This window comes from Rhineura floridana, chromosome 11 (assembly GCF_030035675.1).
Source record: "Rhineura floridana isolate rRhiFlo1 chromosome 11, rRhiFlo1.hap2, whole genome shotgun sequence".
Lineage (NCBI taxonomy): Eukaryota > Metazoa > Chordata > Lepidosauria > Squamata > Rhineuridae > Rhineura > Rhineura floridana.
Window position 1 is genome coordinate 57,234,223 of NC_084490.1, and position 24,389 is coordinate 57,258,611.

Sequence of the window (24,389 nt, forward strand, 5' to 3'; positions counted from 1 at the left end):
TCAGGCCATGGACCTGGCAACCCTATCCTCACTCATCTTCCCACCCATAATTTGATACATATTAATAATTGTTACATATTAACCCTGCTCTTTTTACCTAGCAGTGGCTCTCTTTCAGCCAACTGAGCTCGCAGAACATTCGCAGGTCTGCCATGAGGACCAGGGATGACCAGAAAAATCCCAGTGCATGTTGCTTTCCCCATCCTCGGGCACTCACTGCCCGCAAAGGCCATATGTTCTGCTTTCTGTTCAGGAAGGCAAGGCTCTTCTTTTTTAATGGGATATTAAAAGCAATTAAAAGACACAACATGCCACTTCAGCACTGATGAAAGTGATGATGGCCAATCTCTGTGCTGCTTCTAATTGTTCTTTACAAGCCATTCAATGCAAGGTCACTCCTCAACCCATTGCCTTTCTCTTGGAGGTCCCCCGTTCCTCCATTCACCACTACCCCACCTCAAAAGGAGGCAAACATCACTCCATGGGCCCCTCCAGATGGAGTTTTATTACGGATGTATTTTGCAGCATGTCCTTAACACAATAATTGTGGGTGATTTCTGCAGCATGTTCTTAACACAACAATAGTGCACTAGCGGTAGATTTATTTTGCTTTAGTTTGTTCTGTGTTGCTTCCCTAATGCTACCACACTATTGCTGTCTGGGAGACCTATAGTGGAACAAAAATGGACAAATGATAACCAGAACATTTGTGGTATGAAAAGTTACAGGATTCCATTCAGAAGTTACAGGATATGCACTGACTGGAAATGAAGCAAAACTTCTGCAGGCACAACCTGTATTGAAAGGGGGATCGCATATAACCGCCCCAATACCATCATGAGCATAAAACATCACAAATGTGCAATAAAAAGGACATCTGGAGGAGATCTATGCTATGTTATACCCTACAAAATGGAGACTGGCAAATAAAATGGCAGTATTTATTGAAATGCGTTTTATGTACATCCCATGTTTCCGTTAAAATGTGACCAAGGCAACCAAGCATATGAAACTTAATAAGCAGTTAAATAAGTTGTTTATTCTAACACTAATTTTAGTAGATGTAGTCCACATCCCTGGTCCCTTCTGAGCTTAAACTGCTTCTGTTTCCTCTTTGTTACACCTCTTACTAAAAAGAAAAAGTAGTGATTATCTCAACATTCTCTTGCATTGTGTAAGGATGTCTGGAGTGTGTCACCACCATTGACAGTAGCACTCTGCCCCAACTATATCTTCCCTGGCTGGAGGGCAAAAATATGTCCTTTATGATCATCCACCCTCTAGTATCCAAGGAGAGATAACAGTAGTTTTATCGCCAAGTTACAACTGGTTAAGTACAGTTCCTATGACAGTAAGGGTATGTCTAGCAAGAGAATTTAGCGAACTCATTTAAAGTAAAAGAAAGAGTAAGAAAGAAAGTAAAAGAGTAGATGTGAGCCCTTGGGGACAGACACCATAGGAATACATGGTTATTCAGAAATTATTTAAACCGAGAGTGATTGGTTGATGAAAAGTGTTGCCCTTTCAAGTGGCCATTTAAAATTTCTCTTTGCACATGGTCTTGGGATGCTTATATCCCCACTAGGGACTGAAAGATCTGTCAATTTTGTTTTTCTCAATTTCTTATTTTTCCAGTCTTACATTCAGTTCTCCAAATTTCTGCAACAATTTGCAATAAAAAAAAAATCCTCTTGAAAATTCTCCAGCATTTTAGCATAAACTTCTCAATAAACACATTTTTGTAGGCAGATTTGACTAATGTACATATTTTGCAAGCAATTTCTCATCATATAATGGATTTTATATTCTCATCATATAATGGATTTTATAATGGATTTATATATATTCATTTTCATGCACACTTTCCCCTAACATATGCATTTTTGTAAACATTGTTTGGTATGCAAACTGCAGTGCAAATTTTGAATGTTCAAATTTCAAAGGATGGCTGTTTTGGTTCTAATATTGTTTCAGAAAGTGTGGATTTGATACATTGATTTTTTTGCACATCCCTACTGTTGACATTATCTGGGAAATAAGAAAAAGAGTTTCATAAACAGCATCATCATGTTACAGATTTATTTGATTTTGCTTGTCTTGAGTTTCTTTGAAGTTAAGTTTTAAGAGAGATGTTGTTCTATCTGAATTTCTAAGGCAAATGTTACAGATTAATTCATTTATTTCTCTCCGTCTAGAATCTAGAGGGCAGATTGTTATCACTCAGACACCAGCTTCTTTACAGGCAAGTCCTGGGGACAGAGTGACCATTCAGTGCAAAGCTTCCTCTTCTGTCAATCATTACATGGCCTTATATCAGTTGAAACTAGGACAAAACCCCAAGTTAGTTATGGTGCTTCAAGCTGTTTTGGAGGGACCCTGGATCACTTTAGTAGCACCCACAACAACACTGACTTCAATATCAACAGTGTAGGTAGTGAGGATGAAGGAGAATACTACTGTGGCCAATACAACAGCTTCCCTCTACACAGTGGTACAAAAACCAGCTCAGTGAGCTAAGACAGTAGGACAAAATGGCAGTGGGTCCTTTGCGGCAGCACTCCTCACTGGTAGAGCCATCTGCTTTGCAGTCAGAAGGTTCCAGGGTCAATCCATGGCATTTTCAGGTACAGCTGAGGAAAAACAGCAGTCTGAAATTCTGGAGAGCCTCTGCCAATCAGTGTTGACAATACTGAACTCACCATAAGGCAACTTCCTATGTTCCTCCTAGAGAGCCCACAAGAAAGTTAAGGCAGGAGAGGACCCTCTCTGAGGTCTTGTCCACACAACTAGGAAACGGCACAAGCAAGTTTACAGTTGCCTACCTGTATGCTTTTGCACACTTCTTGGGCGAGGAAATATTTTTTACAACACGGACAGGCATACCCTATTGGTACTTCAATGGCATAATAGAATCAACATATTAGAAGCGGGGTCAAATACGAAAGGGACTGTCTAGTGGTATGAACGGGAAAGACTGAAGTTCCTCCTCATACACAAATTAAAATACATGTGGGTCTGATTTTAATAAGGAAAATATGGATTAACAGCTAAATAATGCTCAAACGTGGACAAGCACTGAGTGTACAGCAAGGGTGAAGGAATAGGAGAGCTGGAAAGAGTTCCATCCAAATGTTGCTGGACTACAACTGCCATCAGGCTCAGCCAGCATCCATACTAACCCAATCTGCTGATAATACAAAAAGGAGAGGGGAAAAAGTCTCTAATCAATTTCTCTAGTGCTTGCAGATGCTCTGATGCTTTTAGGTGGGTGTGTCGATAATTCCCCTCTCCATGCCCACTATCTCCTCTCTTCTTTCATTTTGTTTCCTGTGGGGTGACAAGCAACTTCTGGCTGCTCACCTCCATTCTGTTGGCCTTTTTTATTTTGCTACAAACAGTGCCTTTATTTTCTTTTCCCCCTAACTTGTGTGCAAAAGCGTAATATTGCTCAAAGTTTTGTATTTCAGCTGTATCTTACCAACCATAGGTCAGGGAAAACGCAGATATTCACACTTCTGGTTTTTTTTAAAAAGGAACCTACTGCAGCTGGTAGAACAGACTGAGCATGCTCAGTCACCTAGCAACTGGACAGAATAGAAATGTATAATTATAGGGCAGAGCCACAAGGAAACAGTGAGACTAAACCTTCCCAGAGCAATGCTTGTGTGAATGGGAAAAACCAATTGGCAGCTACCATGCAGCAGGAACTGTGGATGGTGCAAATCAGTAACGAAGGTAAAAACAGTGTATTTGCTACGAAGAAATACTCCCATGTAGATGAGCCCTTACAGATCACTATAAAGGAAAAAAACATGCTGCTTTCACACTGTACTTTATTCCGATGATTTCTTACCTGATAATTTGCCCATTTTATTTGATCTTTTGCACAATGTAAAGCTAGTTCTGGAAATCTAGTGGAATATAGTGGAAGTTTAGCACTCATTTCTGTGATAAATGATTCCAGAAATGATCTATTTGCAAGCTTGGGAACCTGGGAAATTGCGGGTTTGTGCTAGCTGCAGCTGCTCACGTGACAGGCATCCCAGCATGCAGTGTGCTCCTGACCTTTAGGCATACATTTTTTTTTTGCTCCCCCCCCCCGATGCCAATTGTACCAGTATTCTGGTGTAGGCATGGGTAACAGGTTCCCCTTCCTCACACCCACACCTCTGCGGCCAGACACTAACTCGTGCAGTGAATTATGGAGGAACTACAGTGTGCATGTGTATAATGGATGAGGGATGAAAACAAGGAGCTTGTTGCAGTAGTGTGAAAGACATTGGCACAAAATGCCAGTATATCCGCCAAAAAAGCCACAGTTCCTTAACGCAACAAACTGATGCAATAAGCCCCATGTGTGGAAGCAGTCCAAGTCTCTGTCCTCAAGCTTACTATCTAAAAGGGCATGACACAAAAGGAAAGTGGTTTGAGAGGGAGAAATCAATAAGCAAACCCAAGTACAAGTTTTTTGTTACAAGTTCTTCTAATAACCAGCAGGGGTGGAAAAGATCAAGAAAGAGGAGGCATTAAAGTCATTGGTCTCTCTGATCCTGCATCCCTTCTCTTCCCTCATCTGCTGCAGCCTTATACAGGGCCGGATTATCCATTAGGCTTAGTAGGCTGAAGCCTAGGGGCCCGGAGCTCTTGGGGGCCTGTGGGGCAGTGGTCTGAGGGCCCCTGGAGCTACAGGGGGCCCTCCGCTCTCCTTCTGCGATCCGCAGAAGCATCCACGGACCACCATCCCCCGCTATCCCCCCGCTTTACCTACCTTTCCGTTGTTTTTTGCAGCGCGCAGATTTGCCATCATTAAAGATGGCGGCCAAGGTTTCCTTAAGGGGCTGAAGCCTCTGCCGCCATCTTGGCTGATGGCACGCATGCGTGCTACATGCGCACATTGCTGTCATCAACAAAGATGGCGACAGAGGCTTCAGCTCCTTAGGGAAACTTCTGCCGCCATCTTGATTGATGGCAAACCTGAGTGCTCTGCAAAAAACATCAGAAAGGTAGGTGAAGCATGGGGATGGGGGGCCCAAACACCAATCAGCCTAGGGGCCCTCCTCAGCTTAATCCAGCCCTGCTTATGTAATGGTTGCGGCAACTCCCATCAGCCCCAGCCAGCATGGCCAATGGTCAGAGATTATGGGACTTGTAGCCCAGCAACATCTGGAGGCCACTGCTTCTCCACCTGTGGCATAAGAGGGAAAAATCTCACCTGCCACAAACTGTTAACGCTGTCAAGGCAGCAACAGGTAAAGGAGCAGACAGAATGAACATGTAGAATTGGGGGTGTTCAGGCCAGGCATAGCTTGGGCTTCAGCTAAATCTGAGGCACCTTTTGGGAAAACATGCAGAGACTTTCCTCTTGTCAGTGACTTGTCAAGTTCTGGAAGCCACTGTAGGTATATGGAGGTAGGCTGTGGGAACATGAAGCAGTCTTCTGCAAGCAGGCCGCTTGGTTGATGTCACACTTGCTAGCATCTTGGTCAGCTGTGAAGGAGACGCCATCAGGGGAGTTGATGGAGGGATCAAAATCAAAGAAGTTGTAAGGCCGGAGAAAAAAGCCCACTCCATTGCCGACAGTCACAGTGTTGGGGATGTCCTCAGAATGTGGCACGTGCAAGAAGCCAGTTGAGATCCAAGCCACAAGATCCTGGGGAAGAGCAACAGAAAACACAACACACCTGTCAACCACCAAGTGAAAGAGCATCCCATTTTGTCATGACTGAGTGATTGACATTTTCCTTGGTAATACAGTCATGGAAGATAGGTTCAACTCTTTTCTAGGCCACAGTATGCTTAAACTAGGACTGCAATCACTGTCGGTATGTCAGCTGAGAATTATTTATTGATTTGCAGATATTCCTGGATGAGACTAATTATCTAGATCCATTACAATCTGGATTCAGACCTGGTTTTGGAACAGAATCAGTCTTGGTTGCCCTAATGGATGGCCTTTATTGTGACAGAGACAGAAGGAGTGAACCCTGTTACTCCTGCTCATTCTCTCAGCTGCCTTTGATACCATTCACCATGGTATCATCCTGGACCGACTCAGCAGGGTGGATATCTGAGGCACCATATTATGGTGATTCTGCTCTTACCTTCAGGTTGGTGTTCAGAGAGTAGCACTGGGTGAGTGTTCCTTGGCCCCCTGGCATGTGTGCTGTGGGGTTCTGCAGGGGACTATTCTCTCCCTGGTGCTCTTTAACATCTATATGAAGCCATTGGGAGTGGTGATTAGGAGTATTGCAGCAAGATGTCATCTGCTGATGACACACAGCTCTGTTTCTCCATAACATCTGAATCACGAGAGGCTGTGAACACTCTGGATCAATGGCTGAATGCTGTAGTGGACTGGATGAGGGCCAATAAACTGTGCTTGAATCCTGGGAAGACAGAGGCCCTTTGGGTAGGTCACATCTGGGAGATAGGCAAGTTACTTGTTCTGGATGGGGTTGCACTCCCTCTGAAGGTCCAGGTCTGTAGCTTAGGGGCACTCCTGGATTCATCTTTGTCACTAGAGGCCACGTATCCTCTGCACCTTTTGCCAGCTTTGTCTTGTTCATCATCTACAGCCATTTCTGGACAGGGATAGCCTGACCACTTTGGTCCATGTGTTGGTAACCTCGAGGCTACATTACTGCAATGCACTCTATGTGGGGCTGCCCTTCAGCCTGGTCTGGAAGCTTCAGCTGGTACAAAATGCAGCAACTAGACTGCTGATGGAGGCACATAGCCGACAACATGTGTCACCACTCTTACAACATCTGCACTAGCTGCCCATCCACTACCAAGCCAGGTTCAAAGTCCCTGCATTAATTTACAAAGCCCTGAACAACTTAGGTCCAGGGTACCGTAGGGACCGCTTGAATCCTTACATCCTAGCTCAGTCACTGAGATCATCTGCAGAAATGGTGCTGGTCATTTCCCAGGTTGGTGAAGCTCATGTAACATCGGTATGAAATTGAACCTTCAGTGTCATCACCGAGTTTTCTGGAATGCTCTGCCAACAGAGATTCAGCAAACGCCTTTTGTTTTAATCTTTAAATGCCTGCTGAAGACCTTTCTGTTCTTCCAGGTTATGCAGGCATTTAAGATTTTTTTTGCAGTAGCTGACCTTAATTTGACTGTATTTTTAAATGGTTTTTACTGTATGTTTTTTATTCATTGTAAACGACTTTGATGTTTTTTAAATGAAATAGTGGTATACAAATATATTTATAAATAAATAAACAACATTTCCGTCCTGCCCTTCCTCCCAAAGGTGCCCAAGGCATCAAACAAGCAATAGCACAATAAAAACATCTTAAAAACAAAACTGAAAAGCATTTTTAAAACAAAACATCTTAAAAACAACTCCAATTCCAGTATAGATGCAGACTGCGATAAAGGCTTGTTGAAGCAGGAAGGTCTTCAGTAGATGCCAAAAAGGCAACAGAGATGGCACTGGTCTATTTATGGAAATGAACTGCCTTCAAGTCGATCCTGACTTGTGGTGACCCTATGAACAGGGTTTTCATTGTAAGCGGTATTCAGAGGGGGTTTACCATTGCCTCCTTCTGAGGCTAGTCCTCCCCAGCTGGCTAGGGCCTGCTCAGCTTGCCACAGCTGCACAAGCCAGCCCCTTCCTTGACCACAACTGCCAGCGGGGGGGCAACTGGGCTCCTTGGGACTATGCAGCTTGCCCATGGCTGCACAGGTGGCAGGGCACATAACCCCTGAGCCACTCCCTGTGGGGGTGATCTTTAGCTGGCCCTTGACACCCAGGAGACACGAGCGGGGATTTGAACTCACAGACTGTGGACTCCCAGCCAGGCTCTCCTCCCAACTGTGCTATACCAGCTGTTTCCTGTCTATTTGAGGGGAGGGAATTTGAAAGGGTCGGTGCCACAACACTAAAGGCCCGATTCCTATGTTGTACAGAATGGACCTCCTGATGAGATGGTATCTGCAGGAGGCCCTCACCTGCAGAGTGCAGTGATCAACTGGGTATATAAGGGGTAAGACAATCTTTCAGGTATCTTGATCCCAAGCTGTATAGGGCTTTATACTCCAAAACCAGCACCTTGAACTTAGCCCAAGAATAAGAACTGGCAGCATGTAGATCAGAGATGGGGAATCAGTGATCCTCCAGATGTTGTTGGACTCTAACTTCCCAGTCGCTTTCACCTGTGGCCATAGGAGTTGGAGTCCAGCAACACCTGGAGGTTTATAAGGTCCCCAACCCTGATGTAAATGATGCTGAACCAAGAACCAGTCCAGATGGTCTGCAACCAGATTGCAGGCCATTTACCTATCAGGTGCATAAGTGAGCTTATGCACACTGAGCAGTACAGTCAACAGAGCAATGGCATGGATGCAGGCTCTTGGACCAATGTCTTCATAGCATTCTTCCGTGCGCAAAGGGCCGGAAGGTTTTTTCTCATAGAAGCACTGTCCCTGCTTCTTAAGCTATAAAATACATATATATCACAGAGCTTGGAAAAGTTACTTTTTTGAACTACAACTCCCATCAGCCCCAGCCAGCACCAGCTGCCTGGGCCTGATGGGAGTTGTAGTTCAAAAAAGTAACTTTTCCAAGCTCTGCATGCAGATGATACAGAAACAAGATTTGGTCCATAAAATTATGTCCTCTCCACTTCTTCTTCTTTTAAATATATATTTCTGTCTACCTTCTTGCCCTTCAGTCTTCTGGTAGAGCTTACAATAAAGCAACAACAAACACTAATAAAACCATTTAGCACAGTAATTCAATTAAATGTGCATTTATGGCAGCATTAAAACATTTAAATACAAAACAACAACCCCCCATACTCTAAACCAGAGTGAGGAAGAAACATGTGGCCCTCGACATACTGCTGGACTACAACTCGCATAATTACTGAGAATTGCTCCTGCTGGCTGGGGCTGATGGGAGTCCAACAACCTCTAGGGGACCATGGGTTCCCCGCCCCTAAACATTTCCTGAACTAGCCAAAACCTTTCTAACATCCTAAACCTCCACAGGAAGACTCTTAGAGTAGGTGACTCCAGACAGCAGTTTACTGTAAGAACATAAGAAGAGCCTGCTGGATCAGGCCAGTGGTCCATCTAGTCCAGCATCCTGTTCTCACAGTGGCCAACCAGGTGCCTGGGGGAAGCCCGCAAGCAGGACCCGAGTGCAAGAACACTCTTCCCTCCTGAGGCTTCCGGCAACTTGTTTTCAGAAGCATGCTGCCTCTGACTAGGGTGGCAGAGCACAGCCATCATGGCTAGTAGCCATCGATAGCCCTGTCCTCCATGAATTTGTCTAATCTTCTTTTAAAGCCATCCAAGCTGGTGGCCATTACTGTGTCTTGTGGGAGCAAATTCCATAGTTTAACTATGCGCTGAGTAAAGAAGTACTTCCTTTTGTCTGTCCTGAATCTTCCAACATTCAGCTTCTTTGAATGCCCACGAGTTCTAGTATTAGGAGAGAGGGAGGAAAACTTTTCTCTATCCACTTTCTCAATGCCATGCACAATTTTATACACTTCTATCATGTCTCCTCTGACCCGCCTTTTCTCTAAACTAAAAAGCCCCAAATGCTGCAACCTTTCCTCGTAAGGGAGTCGCTCCATCCCCTTGATCATTCTGGTTGCCCTCTTCTGAACCTTTTCCAACTCTATAATATCCTTTTTGAGATGAGGCGACCAGAACTGTACACAGTATTCCAAATGCGGCCGCACCATAGATTTATACAACGGCATTATGATATCGGCTGTTTTATTTTCAATTCCTTTCCTAATTATCCCTAGCATGGAATTTGCCCTTTTCACAGCTGCCGCACACTGGGTCGACATTTTCATTGTGCTGTCCACTACAACCCCGAGGTCTCTCTCCTGGTTGGTCACCGCCAGTTCAGACCCCATGAGCGTATATGTGAAACTGTAGACTCAGCGCTGCTCATACATGCAAACAGGGGTGGGGTGGGGATTTCAGTTTTGTTTCCATTTTAATGAAACAACCTAATTCACACTTTTCTAATCAAAACATGAACCAAAACTGAACTACCTTTCAGAATTCACACTTCTCTGAATTTTGCAGTGCAGTTCCCCAACCAAATGTCTACAAAAATGTACATATCAGGATAAAGTGTGCATAAAGATATTATGTTTTAATATGATTTTAAAGGTGTTTTTTTTAATATGTTTTAAAGTCTTTTGTTTTTAAGATGAGTGCTTTTAGTGGGTTTTTTGCTGCCCTGGGCTCCTTCTGGGAGAAAGGGCAGGATATGCATTTAATAAATAAATAAATAAATAAATAGGCATACACTTGTAAAAACAATATAAACTGCGTTATATGAAGAAAAATTGCTGGCAAGAATGTGTACATTAGTCAAAGCTGCATACAAAAATGAGTTTATTAGGAGAAATTGACATTAAAATGTTGATGAATTTTCATTAGTTTTTTTAATGCAAATTGCTGTGGAAATGTAGAGAACTGAATTTAAGAGTGGCAGAATGAGAAACAGAGAGCCCAGAAATTGACAGATTCATCCATCTCTACATGCAAGTTTTTGGCAGTGTCCACATGATATCAACCTCATCAAAACGCCATCCTATATCCCCCATCTCTTTATTCTGGATTTACCATTTCCATATTTTTGTAGGGTGTTTTTTTTTTTAACATAGTGGACTTTCCATGAAAATAGTAAATCTAGATTAAATGGGAAAATAATATGGGCTGGCATTTTGATGAAGTTGACATGGTGTAGATGCTGCACAAAAGCACTGAGTCCCCAGTAACTGCTGTCTGGAAGCACCCTTAGGCAAGGAGTTCCACAGGAATGAAGACAACACCAAAAAGGCCTTGCTTCCTGATGATAATGGTATCCTAAGCAGAGAATTTCCAACAGATCTACGGTCATATGGGAGAAAGTGTTTTTGGGGTATCCTGCACCCAGAATGTTTATGCTGTTATAATTATTCTTGGTGCATTTTTCCTCTACCACATCTCTCCCTCCTTTATGGCTTTCTCTGGAAAAGATACAGGAAGCCCTTTGCTCTCAATCTCTGACTGACTGCTGTTCCTTTTTTGAATGCAAACAATAGTTTGGGGGGTGAGATCTCAGCACTCACCTCATTGATGATGGTCTCATTGTTTATGAAATCAGCAAAGACCACCAGTGGATCCCAGGGGTCATTCTGATTATAGATGCATGTGCTGGTCATCTCCTCCTCTTTCCGCTTGGTGACAGCCAGCTTGTACCTGAAGAATATAGACAATGAGAGAAATGGTTGAGAGGATGGGGGAGGGGGAAGAAGCAGGGGTTTTTCCTGCTTCTCCCTAACAATGCGAACTGGCTCCCAGTTACCCTGCATTGGTGCTATCCTCTATTTTGAATATAGCCTATAGCAAGATAGTCACCATCTACCCCATATTCCTTTCATAGGGACACAGAAAGCTGCCTTATTCTTAGTCAGCCCACTGTTCCATCTAGCGCAGTATTGTCTACACTGACTCAGCACTCCAGGATTTCAGACAGGGAACATTCCCAGCCCTACCTGGAGATGCCGGGGTTTGAATCTGGGATTTCTGCATGCAAAGCAGATGCCCTACTACCGAGCTAAGGCTTTCCCCAGGAACTATCCTTGAAATTAAACAGGGTAGCACTTATCCAAAAGACAAAGCAGGAGATCATGTTGCTGCCTACCTGCCCCAGCTGATGGACTTCTCCATGGTGCTAGCTTCAGGCAAGTGGTCGCCTGCAAAGCTGACAATCTGGATGCGGTAGCCACGCTGGTGATTCCACTGGTTTTCACGGCTGGTGGCAAAGTGCAGGTACCGAGGGACTTTGCCATCAAGAGGGAAGGCAGCTTTTTCCTCACTGTCCAGGATTCGTCTTGTGAGCACTGGCCGGTGGATCTGGTGTTCTGGGCTCCAAGGGGCCGGAACAGACTCAAACGCCATATCAAGAGCCACCAAGGTATTCTTAGTTCCTAACAAAAGCAAAGACCAAGAGAAGAGAACAGCTTCCAGTCCTGGTCACTTGCCTTTCCTGATCTCTGAAGACAGACCCTCACTAAAGTAAGTAGATTCCTACAGCCGCTGGATGCCTTCAGCGGATGCTTTTTATTTTAATATTTAAATGTATGCTGAGAACATTTCTATGTTGCCAGGCTTATGCAAGGAATTAAGAAAACGTCTTCTGTAATAGTAAACTGATGATCTTTTTTTTTAACGTAGTGTTTTTATCATTGGAAACTCTTTTTATATTTGTTATGAAATTGTGGTATACAAATATTTTTTATAAACAAACATTATTTTGGACTTGTGAATGGAATGTTCACATGTATTTGGGAGAGTGAGTTCAGATTTTATCTAATCATGTGGGCTTGCGCAAGTCAACATCTCTTAGTTTCAGTTCTTTAACAGTAGCTCTGAGTATTGAAGGGTTGTTTTATCAGCTGACTTACATGTCTCAAAGACAATCTGCCTTCCATTTCATTGCAAACTTTTAAGAACAACCAAGAACACCTTCTTGACACACACCATGTTCTAACAGGAAGGCAGCCAAGCCCATAGCCCGCTTAAATGTTCGGGGGGGGGCACTGAAAAAACTAGGGGAGAGAACGTTATTTTCTGTAATAAATGTAATCTTAAAAAATTAACAGGGAGAAAAAATTATGGAGCAGGGGGCCCTAGTGTCCCCCCCCCCCGGGCAACACGTCTGAAGGGAGCACAGAGAGAAGCCTTTTTAGTGGCTGATCAATTAAACTTCCTCCTTCAGAGCTGTGGTGCTTAAATTTTGTTGGACTGAGAACCACTATTACGGTTTGCTGGGGGGGGATGTTTGTCTGTGGACCTCTTAACTGACTTTCCTTACAGCCACCACACGAAATGACAAATCAGTTTATATTTTATTACTTTTAAAATATTTTCTTTCATAACAACTCAGTAGAGTAGATCTCTCTTATTCCCTGTGAACAAATGGAAAACTGAGAATTTACAAAGCCAGAAAGAGAGGAGACTGATTTATGCGGGATTGTACAATGAGCCAAAAGCAGAGTTGGAAATTGAGACCAGCTTTTCCAGATCTGAGCATTATTCAGTGATTCACCTTAGCTTTGCCTCCCTCACAGAAGAAAGGGAACAAAGTATTATTATGCCCTTTGTATACTGAAACACCTTATAGTCCCTACATTGCAATGACACCACTGCATTTATTTTCTGGCTGGCAATTAGTTGCTAAGACTAGCTCCTTGCCATTTATCTAGCGGTCAAGTAACAGAGGAATCTTCCTGACCCACTAGTTCTGTATTGTCTGCCCTGACTGGTAAGCAGCTCTTGAGGGATTCAGACAGGAGTCTTTTTCAGCCCTCTCTGGAGATGCCAGAGATTGACCCTGTGGCCTGGTGGTGCAGACAAGGCATGCGCTCTTCTGCTGAGCTACAGCTGGAGATGGAAAGATCTGTCAGTTTCAGTTCTCTCAGTTTCTTATTCTTCCAATCTTAAATTCAGTTCTCCACATTTCTGCAGCAGTTTGCATTTAAAAAAAAATCCTCATGAAAATTCTCCAGCATTTTAGTGCAAATTTCTAATAAACTTATTTTTGTAAGGAGTTTTGACTAACACATACATTTCTGCAAGCCATTTCGCGTCATGTAATGCATTTTGCATGCTATGTTCACCCATGTATTCATGTTTATGCACACTTGCCCCTAGCACATGCATTTTTGTAAACACTGTTTGGTGAACTGCATCATAAAATTCGGGTAAGTGCAAATTTCGAAGCATGGTTATGTTGGTTCTCAAGTTGTTTTGGAAAGTGCAAATTTGATAGATTCAGCTTAAAATGTGAACTGAATTGAAATTCTCCCCTATCTCTAGGCCTATAGCCCATCTCCAGGACCTATCACAGACTGGCCCAGAGTTTGAGAAATAAATACTCCAGATCCACTGCATCATTTCCACATGCAAAGGAATGCAGCACGATTACAAGCGAGGCACGTGAAGGAGAGAAAGTGGCAAGGAGCTCCCAGTCCTACCAACAGTTTTCTGTTGCTGTGAAAGCTAAATCTGACCGTATGACTCAGAAGTGAAGGTCAGGCGTGGGGGCCAAATGTGACCCTTCAGACCTCTGTTTGTCCCTCGGGACTCTCCTCAGGCCACACCCATCACCCAGGCCACCCTCTCCCTAGGCCACGCCCCTCTCTAGCTCTGCTCCACCCTCTCCTCATTTGGTTTTCCCTGACTGGAATGTGTCCCTGAGCAGTGGCAAAGCCTCTTGCTTATCTGGATGGAGGATAGAAACATGGGGGTGGAGATGTGGGGACTCCTGACTTTTTGTGTGGCTGGAATGTAACCTACTGTACAAAGATATAAAAGCCACTTCCATTGCCCCACCCACTTTCGTTTATGGCCTCACCCACCTCTAAGCAGGCAGCTCCTAGATGGTTGTCCATGAGGGAATGGTACCCTTGGGCTGGACAGCATTCCTTCTCCCTGATATAACCATTTCAAGAACTCTGCTGCATCATCATTTCTCTCCAATGTATCTGTAAGGCTCTAAACACTGTTTTATCAGAAGGGAACATCTGCAGCTCATAGAATTTATAGGATGGTACTCCCTCTTGCAAAAGTTACTAGCAATACCAGATGTTCTGTTTGAAAGGACGCTCTCCCCTCTTATTTCAGTTCTTGGAGTCTCCCAATATCTGTTGGGACTTGGGAGACACATTCTGCCAAACACGGCCCCTCCAAGAAATTCCTGACTTGTGTTGGAGATAACTTTCTCCTACAGAAAGTGGAAGAAGCAACTAGAAGATCGGCTATCCTTGACTTGATTCTAATCAACAGAGATAATTTGGTGAATGAAACGGCAGTTACGGGAACTCTGGAGGAAAGTGACCACACTATACTTGAGTTCTTTATTTTCAAGGAATCAAAAACGGAGAGTAGCCATATGCATACCCTGGACTTCAGCAAAGCTGAACTCAGAACAATGGTAGGTAAGGTTCTGTGGCAAGCAACCCTAATGAGAAAAGGAGTCCAAGATGGGTGGGAGTTTTAAAAGAGGAAATTCTAAAGGCACAATGGCAAACAATTCCTTCAAGAAAAAAAGGAAGACAGCAGAAGAAGCCAATGTGGCTTCACAGAAAACTTAGAGACAACCTGAAAACAGGAAAGGACACATACAGGAAGTGGAAGGAAGGCCAGACCACAAAGGAAGAGTACAGACAGGTAGCGCGGAATTGCAGGGATGGTGTCTAAAACTAAGGCTAAAGCTGAGAATGAGCTGAGGTTAGCGAGAGATGCCAAAAGCCAGAAAAAGCTTTCTTCAGGTACATCCATTGTAAAAAACAGAGAAAATAAATGATGGTACAGCTACTCATTGAGGATGGCAAAATGATAACAGATGACAAAGAAAAGGCAGAAATACTCAATTCCTACTTTGGCTCAGTTTTCTCCCAAAAGAGGATCTACTTAATTATTTGTTTATTTATAGCATTTGTATACCACCCCATAGCCGAAGCTCTCTGGGTGGTTTACAACAATTAAAACATTAAAAGCAAATATACAAATTTAAAAACACATACTAAAATGCCTGGGAGAAGAGGAAAGAGGTCTATGACCTCCTGGGAAACGTGAAGTTGAAGGGGCAGGATTGCAGCTTTTGGTTGATAGACAAATGGTTAAGGAATACCTAATAACTTTGAATGAGTTCAAATCCCCAGGGCCTGATGAAGTGCATCCTAGAGTATTGACGGAACTGGCTGAAGAACTCTCGAAACCACTTTCTATTATCTTTGCGAAATCATGGAGGACGGGTGAAGTGTCAGATGACTGGAGGAAGAAGGCTAATGTTGTCCCTATCTTCAAAAAGGAGGAACCTGGGAACTATAGACCAGAAAGCCAGACATCGATCCCTGGAAAAATTCTGGAACAGATTGTAAGCACCTTGAAAACAATGCAGTGATTACTAGAAGCCAACATGGATTTATCAAAAACAAATTCTGGCAGACTAATTTTATCTCGTTTTTTGATTGGGTAACCTCCCTGGCAGACTGTGGGAATGCTGTGGACATAATCTATCTCTACTTCAGCAAAACTTTTGACAAAATGCCCCAGGATGTTCTAATTAGCAAACTAGCTAAATGTGGGCTGGATGGAACAATTATCAGGTGGATCCACAGTTGGCTACAGAATCGTACTCAAAGAGTGCTTATCAGTGGTTCCTTTTCAAACTGGAGGGAGATAATGCGTGGGGTACCACAGGGCTTGGTCCTGAGTCCAGTGCTCTTCAACATTTTTATTAATGACATGGATGAGGAGGTGCAGGGAATGCTTATCAAATTTGTAGATGATACAAAATTGAGAGGGATAGCTAATTCCTTGGAAGACAGAAATAACATTCAAAGGGATCTTAATAGGCTGGAGCACTGGGCTGAAAACAATAGAATGGAGTTTTAACAGTGATAAGTGCAAAGTTCTACACCAAGGAAAAAGAAACCAAAGTGTTCTAAAAGCCAGAATGACAGCTGTTTGGTTTGGCTACTTAGGGGGCCACACCCGTGCCAGACCTTTATTTCACTTTAGACAGTCATAGAATCATAGAATCATAGAGTTGGAAGGGGCCTTGTAGGCCATCGAGTCCAACCCCCTGCTCATAGCAGGAAATCCACAGCTAGAGCATCTCCCTCAGATAGCTGTCCAGCCTGTGCTTGAAGACATCCAGAGAAGGGGATCCCACCACCTCCCTCATGGCTTCCCCCAAAGAATCCTGGGAAGTGTAGTTTGTGAAGGGCACTAGGAGTTGTTAGGAGACTCCTGTTCCCCCGACAGAGCTCCAGTGGCCAGAGTGGTTTAACAGTCAGCCCATCTTTTGGGTATTGTAACTCTGCAAGGAGAATTGGGCATCTCCTATCAACTCTCAGCACTCTTCACAAATTACACTTCCCAGGATTCTTTGGGGGAAGCCATGACTGTCTAAAGTGAAATAAAGGTCTGGTGTGGATGTGGCCAGTGACAGCTTTGGTTTAAATTTGGGTGGGACACTACAGGTGCCTGCTGTAGAATAAAAAGGTGGGGGAAACCCTGAAAAACAATGATATTGTTCACAATGTTTTCCTTTTGGAAAGGAAAGGGACTTTCCCTTTGCCCAGTGCCTACCCACCCAAACTCCTCCCCCTCCCTCTCCCCTCCCTCCCCCTCCACTTTCTCCCCTTCTCTCCCTCTTCCCCCTCCTTCCCCCTTCCTGCCCCTCCCCCAGGTCAGTTTCACGTATCCTAAGCATGATTGTACAGGAGTAAATCCCACTGAACTCAAAAAGCATGCAAATTATCAAACCTGCCCTCCCCTCCTCCTCCCTCCTACACCCTCCTTCTTGCCCCTTCCCTCCCCATCCTTTGTCCCTCCTGCCCCTCCCCATCCCCTCCTGCCCCTCCATTCCTCCTGCCCTCTCCTCCCCATCCCCCTTTCTCCTCCCCCTATGGTCAGTGTCACCTATTCTAAGAATGACTGCGCAGGAGTGAATCCCATTGATCTCAATAAGGATGCAAATTATCAGACCTGCCTTTTCCCTCCCCCTCTCTCTTCTCCTCCCTCTCTCTCCTTCCCCTCCCCTCTCTCTCTCCGCTCTTCCCTCCCCTCCTTCCCCTCTCCCCTCCTTCCCCTCTCCTCTTCCTTCTTCTTCCTGCCCTGCCCACTGCAGCCTTCCCTCCTTCCCTGTTCTCCTCCTCTCCTGTGGTCAGTTTCACCTAACCTAAGCATGATTGCAGAGAAGTAAATCCCACTGAACTCAATGTGCATGCAAATGATCAATCCATTCTCAGCAGACTTGCGCAGGATCCCATTTCTTACCTCCCAGATTAAAAAGCAGAGAAATTCATTAATAGGCAAAAAAACCTTGAGGTTTAACAAAATACCTATAGCCAACATATATTTCTAGCAAACTTTAAAAAGCAGGGAAATTGGACAGCTATAGTGAATGCACTAGGGGAGCAGGAGAACTGATCTCTCTGAGATATTGTACTGCCCTACAAATCTTTAAAAATGCAAACACAATTTGGGTTGGTCTTTCACAGTCCAATCTACTTCCTGTGTAGCTTGGAAGAATTTGGTAACTTGTGCCTCTGAGCATATGATGAGTGATGGCAACACCTGCAATCAGATGGAATAACAAAAACAAGATATGTGCTGTGCTGGCCTTGTTTTAGCAGGGAGGTAGCAACAATATTAAAACAGATGATATAGTTCAGATAGTCACTTTAAATGTTTTATTTACTTTGCAATTTTAGTTAAGCATTTTCTTTTGCTTCTGCTTCTGCGAATATGTGAAGTACAGCAACTCTTTGCATAATTTGCACTAAAAAAACTCCAAAATTATTTGTGGAATAATGGCACTGACTATTCTGCAGAATAGTCTCCAGTGGACATCAGGAGTGTCTCAGTCTGCACAAGATAAAACAGTGGAAGGTGAAATATATTCTAGCAAAATTCCAGGTGTGCTCTATGTTTTTAATTGACCGTGCCCACCTTGCCTTAAATGAAGTGGTTTAAACATAGCAGGCTGAACACATGCATCTTGGGCAGGCTAAGTTTGTTTTTTCCAACAGCTAGAGTCATTCCTGAAATAGCAACATATTGTAATCAGTCTGATTTTACATGAAACTGCAGTTTCAGATTCCACGGTTAATGCACCCAAAATAGAAATAGAACATAACCTCCAATTTGAAACACAAAAGGCTGTCGTCTCCATCATATGACACTGACCAATACAAAGGCTTTGAAATTAATAACAATAAATTTGACACAGGTTTCTAGGATGAATAATGAGAGAAATATAATTTTCTAGATTAGATTCTCTGTAGAAACAATAGTAACACAGGAATTAAACAAAGTAAGAAGAACACCAGCAAACATACAAAAATGTAATTCTCCTTCTTTGGAGATGACAGGTATTGCCACACTCACCATATGCTCAGAGGCACATTACCAAATTCTTCCAAGCTACGCAGGAAATGGATTGGACTGTGAAAGACCAACCCAAATTGTGTTTGCATTTTGACAAATTTGTAGGGCAGTACAATATCTCAGAGAGAAGGTCAGGTTTCCTTCTCCCCTGGTGCATTCACTATAGCTGCCCAATTTACATGCTTTTTAAAGTTTGATATAAATATCTGTTAGCTATAGATACGTTCTTAAACTGCAAGGTTTTTTTTGCCTATTAGTGAATTGCTTACTGTACAAGGTGAGCATTACAGCCAAGCAAGTTCTTCTCTGGCTTAAGGCCCAGTGATAGCAGGCAGCCAGTTTAGGCACTGGCTGAGAGCCCCTGAAGGCCAGAAGGGCCCCTGCAGGGGCCCTCTTTAGCAGAGCTTGGAAAAGTTACTTTTTTGAACTACAACTCCTATCAGCCCTAGGCAACATGGCCACTGGATTAGGCTGATGGGAGCTGTAGTTCAAAAAAGTAACTTTTCCAAGCTCTGCTCTTTAGGCTAGGAAGTTGGAGCTATCCTACAATCTGTGCCAGCATCTTATTGCAGGGCCTCAGAGCAGAAGCTCTACCCTTCCAGAAAACATCCCCCATGCAGGTAGCACAGGCTTAAATAGGCCCACCCACCCCACCTACCTCCTCCATTGCCATGTCAGTGCACTGGCACACTGCACTCCCACGCCTGCCATCACACAAGATGGTGGGAGAGCATCCCCAAGGGGTTAATGACCCCACTGCCTTCTTGGGTGATGGCAGGCATGTGTGCACAGCATGCTAACGTACTGATGCGGCAACACAGGTGAAGTGGGTGGGCCTATTCAAGCCCACGCCACCTGCATCAGGAGGGGGTGTTAAGGAGCACAATGACACAGGCCCAGGGCAGTCTGGTGCCCAAAGGCCCAGTCATGCCTGGTGCTACCCCTGTTTAGCCTGGATTGAAATCTAAACTTTTCCCTTGGTCCCACCCACCAACCCTTTTTCTTCCAGTCCCTGCCCCGATGAGACCCCATCACACTTCCAGTGATATCATCAAGGGGTCCATAGGGACCTCTTTGATTCATAATTCAACTGAGAATACCCAGTATAAATCCATAATAAATGTGCCACAAGACTCTTACCGATCTGGCATCCCTCTGGAAATTGTTAGAATAAAGCATGTTATTTTCCAAGTTCTGGCGAAAAAAAAGTTTTGTTTTCTGAACCCAATTACAAAGTTAAGCAGGGAAAGGATCACTCTAGTCTCATTTTACAATCTACTAGTCCTAGTCTTGTTCTGATATTTCAAACCCTATAAATACTCATTTCTGAAAATGAACACAAATACCTGCATTTATTTGAAATGTAGAATGTGAGTTCCTTGGGGAAAAGGTAGATTTATAGCAGGAAGCCGGATGGAGTGGGACCCCAAGCTACAATACCTGTCAGTATACAGCTAGGGTTTCCATAGCTATTGTGGCAGATCATAATGTTTTAGGTTGTATGGAAACTTACCTCCAACATCCAAGTCGACCTTATAGTTCATCAGATGATTGTGCATGGTTCCAAGTGTGTGTTCCCCTACCCTGTTCCCATATGAAGTGCCGCCATCCATTAAGAATGAAGAGCTGATGTATCCTGTGGCATGAACTTTGACTTCTATAGCACCATTTTGGTAGAACACAAAATCCCAGACATAGTCATAGTTGATGAGAGTGGAAATTGCCCTTAAGACCAGAGCATATTTGGCTAACCCCTCATAATAGAAGGAGCCCATGTCAGAAAAATGTCGACGCAGAGGCACACCCATGTCATGCTCAAAGATGCAGAAAGAGTTCTTGTTCAGTTTTGGGATGTCAGAGTCTATCAAGTAGTATCGGTCTACGTAGGTAGCCATATAGGGGCAGTCTACTCCCCGAACCAATTCGTAAGCAAACTTCCCAATGCCAAGGCTGCCATCCATGTACCTGGTCACCATCCCCCCTGGACAGTTGGAGCCATAAGTAGCAAGAGCTTCCTGCAGACTCAACTCATAGACAATCCTGTCCTCACCAAATCTGATGTTGAAGAGACGTGGACCTGTGTTCACATTCATCCCAAAGGCAAACTTCCATGACTGGTAGGCAACGTGACTGCCTGTCACGGTGTAGCGTATCCCCTGGGGCTCAAACTGAAAAGGACCTGGATGAACAGGAGACCCCAAAGGCTTCCTGAGAGGAAAATCGTTCAGCTGGACTGCCTTCACTCTGACCTCCTTCACACGTCCATCTCTGAACTCCCTTTCCAGATGTGTTGGGTCCTGATAATAATGGCCATTGTAGAAGACTTTCTCCACCTTCCACTCACAGATGTTCAGACTGCTGTGATTCACCAGCACCTCCAAGCCAACAGGGTGGATGTAGTATCCACTGCCAACCACGTTCTGGAACAGGACAAACCACGTGGCTCTGTCGCCAGACTCAAACCCTCGGGGGGCTGTGGTCAGAGTAGCCAGGTTAGTCCCATTATACTCGCAACATTCTTTGAGGAAGATGGGGGCACTGGAGAGCTCATTGAAAATTAACAAGTCAATATCTCTGTACTCCCTCTCGGTCACTGGTCTGCTGTGGTATGGCACCTTCTTGTCAAACTTCTTACGTGTGATGTCTCGATGGTACGTTGGGTTTGGGAGGGGACCTACTACAAACTCTGTGATATTTGGGTCTGGCTGGTCTCCAAAGTACACCACAGCCGATGCCTGTCGAGGGGGCTGATCCCTTCCATGATCAAGGAAACCCAGTACCTGTGCTTTAGGGGGGAGGTGAGTATCCAGGTAGTAAATGCAGTTATTGGATGGTTTCGCATAAAATGCATCTTCCAGGTGCACACCGAGATTGTCCTTGAGGTATTTCACCACTTGGGCTATCTCATCGGCTGTCAGGTCAGCAAAGATCTGGCTCGGATCTCTGATGGCACCCTTAGGGGAATTCTGGAGCCTTGAGGAGCCACACCTCGTGATGTTTTCCTTTCTGGTCAGCAAGACACAAACTAAAGCAAAAATTGTAGCCAGAGCCAATATTAGAAGAATAACAACCGTTTTCATGTTCATGTTGGTATTAGTGAAGGTAGCAGTGGGAGCTGGCGGCACACTCTACGCCCCGGTTGTTATTTCTTTGCAGCAAACAGCTTGGGAGGGAGGGAAGAACAGAGGGAGGGGGGGAAGCTGCTGCTCCTTTCGGAGTTAAAGGAGAGGACTGACTTAGGAATGCTTGGGGATTCACAAGGAACCGTAAAAGGCAGTCTCTCTCTCTCTCTCTCTCTCGTTACGTGTCCACTTCATCAGCAGCTCTCTGTAAGCTGCTTTTAGCCCAGGATGATGGAATTGGTGAAAATGCTAGGCTGGGCTGGGCCACAGAGAGGCAAAATATTCAGACACAGCAGACCCTGAGAGAGAATTATGGTAGAGTTTCTGTCCACATGCTGTAACCTGATCCCTCCCTAGCTTACAAGGTAGCGATGCCTGCTCACAGCAGAAACCATTTATTCGGACAGCTCAAAAACTCATTTCCTTGATGTTTACATTACCCTCTTGCCCACTCCCAGGAATATAGATTTAACTTGGGTCTAATCTCGTAAGAATACATGTTCATTTCTGAGCAAGCTCTGCCATGGCAGTGGGGTGTTTGAATGAAACACACCGAGTATTTTACACCTTACATTAAAGTTTCCTATACTATACATGGCAGCACCATTCTGAAGTTTTTTTTTGTTCACTTCTGTCCTGTTGTTGCCTTTTTCATTTTTCCTGGTTAGATTAACTGCAGACAAATTTTTTGGGCGAAGATAGGCAGCACAGTTGTAGAGCAGTGGTACCAGTTTGGAAATGCTGTCATCACATTGACAAAAACATACTTTTCTCTCTCTAGGTCCATTGCTAAACAAAAGGGTTTTGCAAGTTGTAGCAAAAGTTGGCTGTGGATAGCATTAATTAGCCCAATGGCATTCAAATAACACATTTTCCAATCCCTCTCTCCCAAATTATTTTTTTTAAAGAAAAAGATGATGAACATATAACTGAAGACATGTGGTATTCCATTTTTATTTAATTTTTTTTAAAGATGGGCATCTTACCTGAAACAGCGGGAGTAGATGGGAGATGAGAAGTCTGGTGACTAAGCAATCTATAAAGCTGGGATGAAGTCAAACTCACGTCTTGGGTGAAGAAGACACACTGATTTCTCTTGAAATATTGTGTCCGTCACCACCCTTTGATTTATGGGCAATCCCAGATTACAAGCAAGAAACCAAACAAATATATTTGTACTACAAATGGATACTGGCTTTACATCAGTTTAATAGTCACGGCTTCCCTCAAAGCATCCTAGGAATTGTAGTTTGGTGAAGATGCTAAGAACTCGTTCAAAATCCCTACCTTACAAAATTACAGTCTGCAGAGTTCATTTTAGAAAGAGAATGGCTGTTAAGCCAGTTAGTTGAAACGTAGATATACCTATGGAAATCTCCAGAAGGAAAGAAATATATGAGTGTTTAGGTGACTGGCAAAAAAAATAAACTTCAGTTGAGCAATCTGTCTGGTATCGCAAATATGATTTCCAAACTTGTCCAATACATGCAAGCAAGGCTTAAGATTTGGGCTAGAAGATACTGAATAGAAATTTATTTCGGGCTAACTGCCCTTGTTACACATAGGTTTCACTTCACTGCTCTGTCCCCACTGCTCTCAACCCTGCCACCCATCCAAAGTCTAGAACTTATCAGAGCCTTGTCAGATTTTGGAAGCCCTCATAAGTGAAAGGTGGAAGGTTGGGCAAGCAGGAAGCCGTTTTTGGCAGGCAGGCAATGTGGTTGACGTCACAGGAAGTGGGATCCTGCTCGCTGGTGAAGAAAACGCCATCAGGAGAATAGATGGAGGGATCCTCATCAAAATAGTTGTAGGGCCTCAAAAGGAAGCCAACTGCATTCCCAAGCGTCACAGTGTTGGGGATGTCCTCAGCATGTGGAATATGCAGGAAGCCAGTGGTGATCCAGGCGACCAGGTCCTGGTGAGGGAAGAAGATAGGATCATGTCATTTCATCAGAGGCAAGGATGCAGTGATTATTCTGGGCGGTTTCAGAGATTCTGTCTACATTAAAAGCTCAAGGGACCATCTTTCAACATGTGCTGCACTACACTGATTCAAAGGCAGCTCTCTGAAGTTTAGTATAGACTGGTAGCTGATTAATGAGCAATTAGTGACACCCTGAAAATGACACTATCTGACATGCATCTGCACCTGGCAGGTGGCCCATGGGCCAGTCCTGACCCATTAAAGGGTCCAATTTGGCCTGTGAAGCCATTTCCCTCAAACCAGTCTGAGGAATTTGATACTTCCGCTTAGAAAAACAACAATGAGTCAGAAGTGGTGAAAGAAAAACAAAATTCTGGAAGGAAATATCACAGGATGTGTATTAGAAA

General features: G+C 44.0%; 2 protein-coding genes across 4 annotated transcripts in view; both read right to left on the minus strand.

Annotated features, from left to right (window-relative positions):
* LOC133367224 (membrane primary amine oxidase-like) lies at positions 1–23,089 on the minus strand. 3 transcript variants are annotated; one of them, XM_061591184.1, is made up of 4 exons: positions 23,045–23,089; positions 11,675–11,960; positions 11,100–11,229; positions 1–5,650 (listed from the first exon to the last, which is right to left on the minus strand). In XM_061591184.1, exons 2-4 carry the CDS (start codon positions 11,929–11,931, stop codon positions 5,366–5,368), a joined length of 672 nt encoding a protein of 223 aa, XP_061447168.1. In that variant the 5' UTR covers positions 11,932–11,960; positions 23,045–23,089; the 3' UTR covers positions 1–5,365. The 3 variants fall into 3 exon arrangements, with proteins under 3 accessions (XP_061447168.1, XP_061447167.1, XP_061447169.1); XM_061591183.1 differs by lacking the exon at positions 23,045–23,089 and adding an exon at positions 20,450–22,172; XM_061591185.1 differs by lacking the exon at positions 23,045–23,089 and adding an exon at positions 15,668–15,835.
* LOC133367225 (membrane primary amine oxidase-like) overlaps positions 22,989–24,389 on the minus strand; it is a 31,533-nt gene continuing 30,132 nt past the window's right edge. Inside the window, exon 4 of the mRNA XM_061591187.1 lies at positions 22,989–23,973. Coding sequence (XP_061447171.1) covers positions 23,689–23,973 — 285 coding nt within the window. The 3' untranslated portion in view covers positions 22,989–23,688. The remainder of the gene's footprint in view (positions 23,974–24,389) is intronic.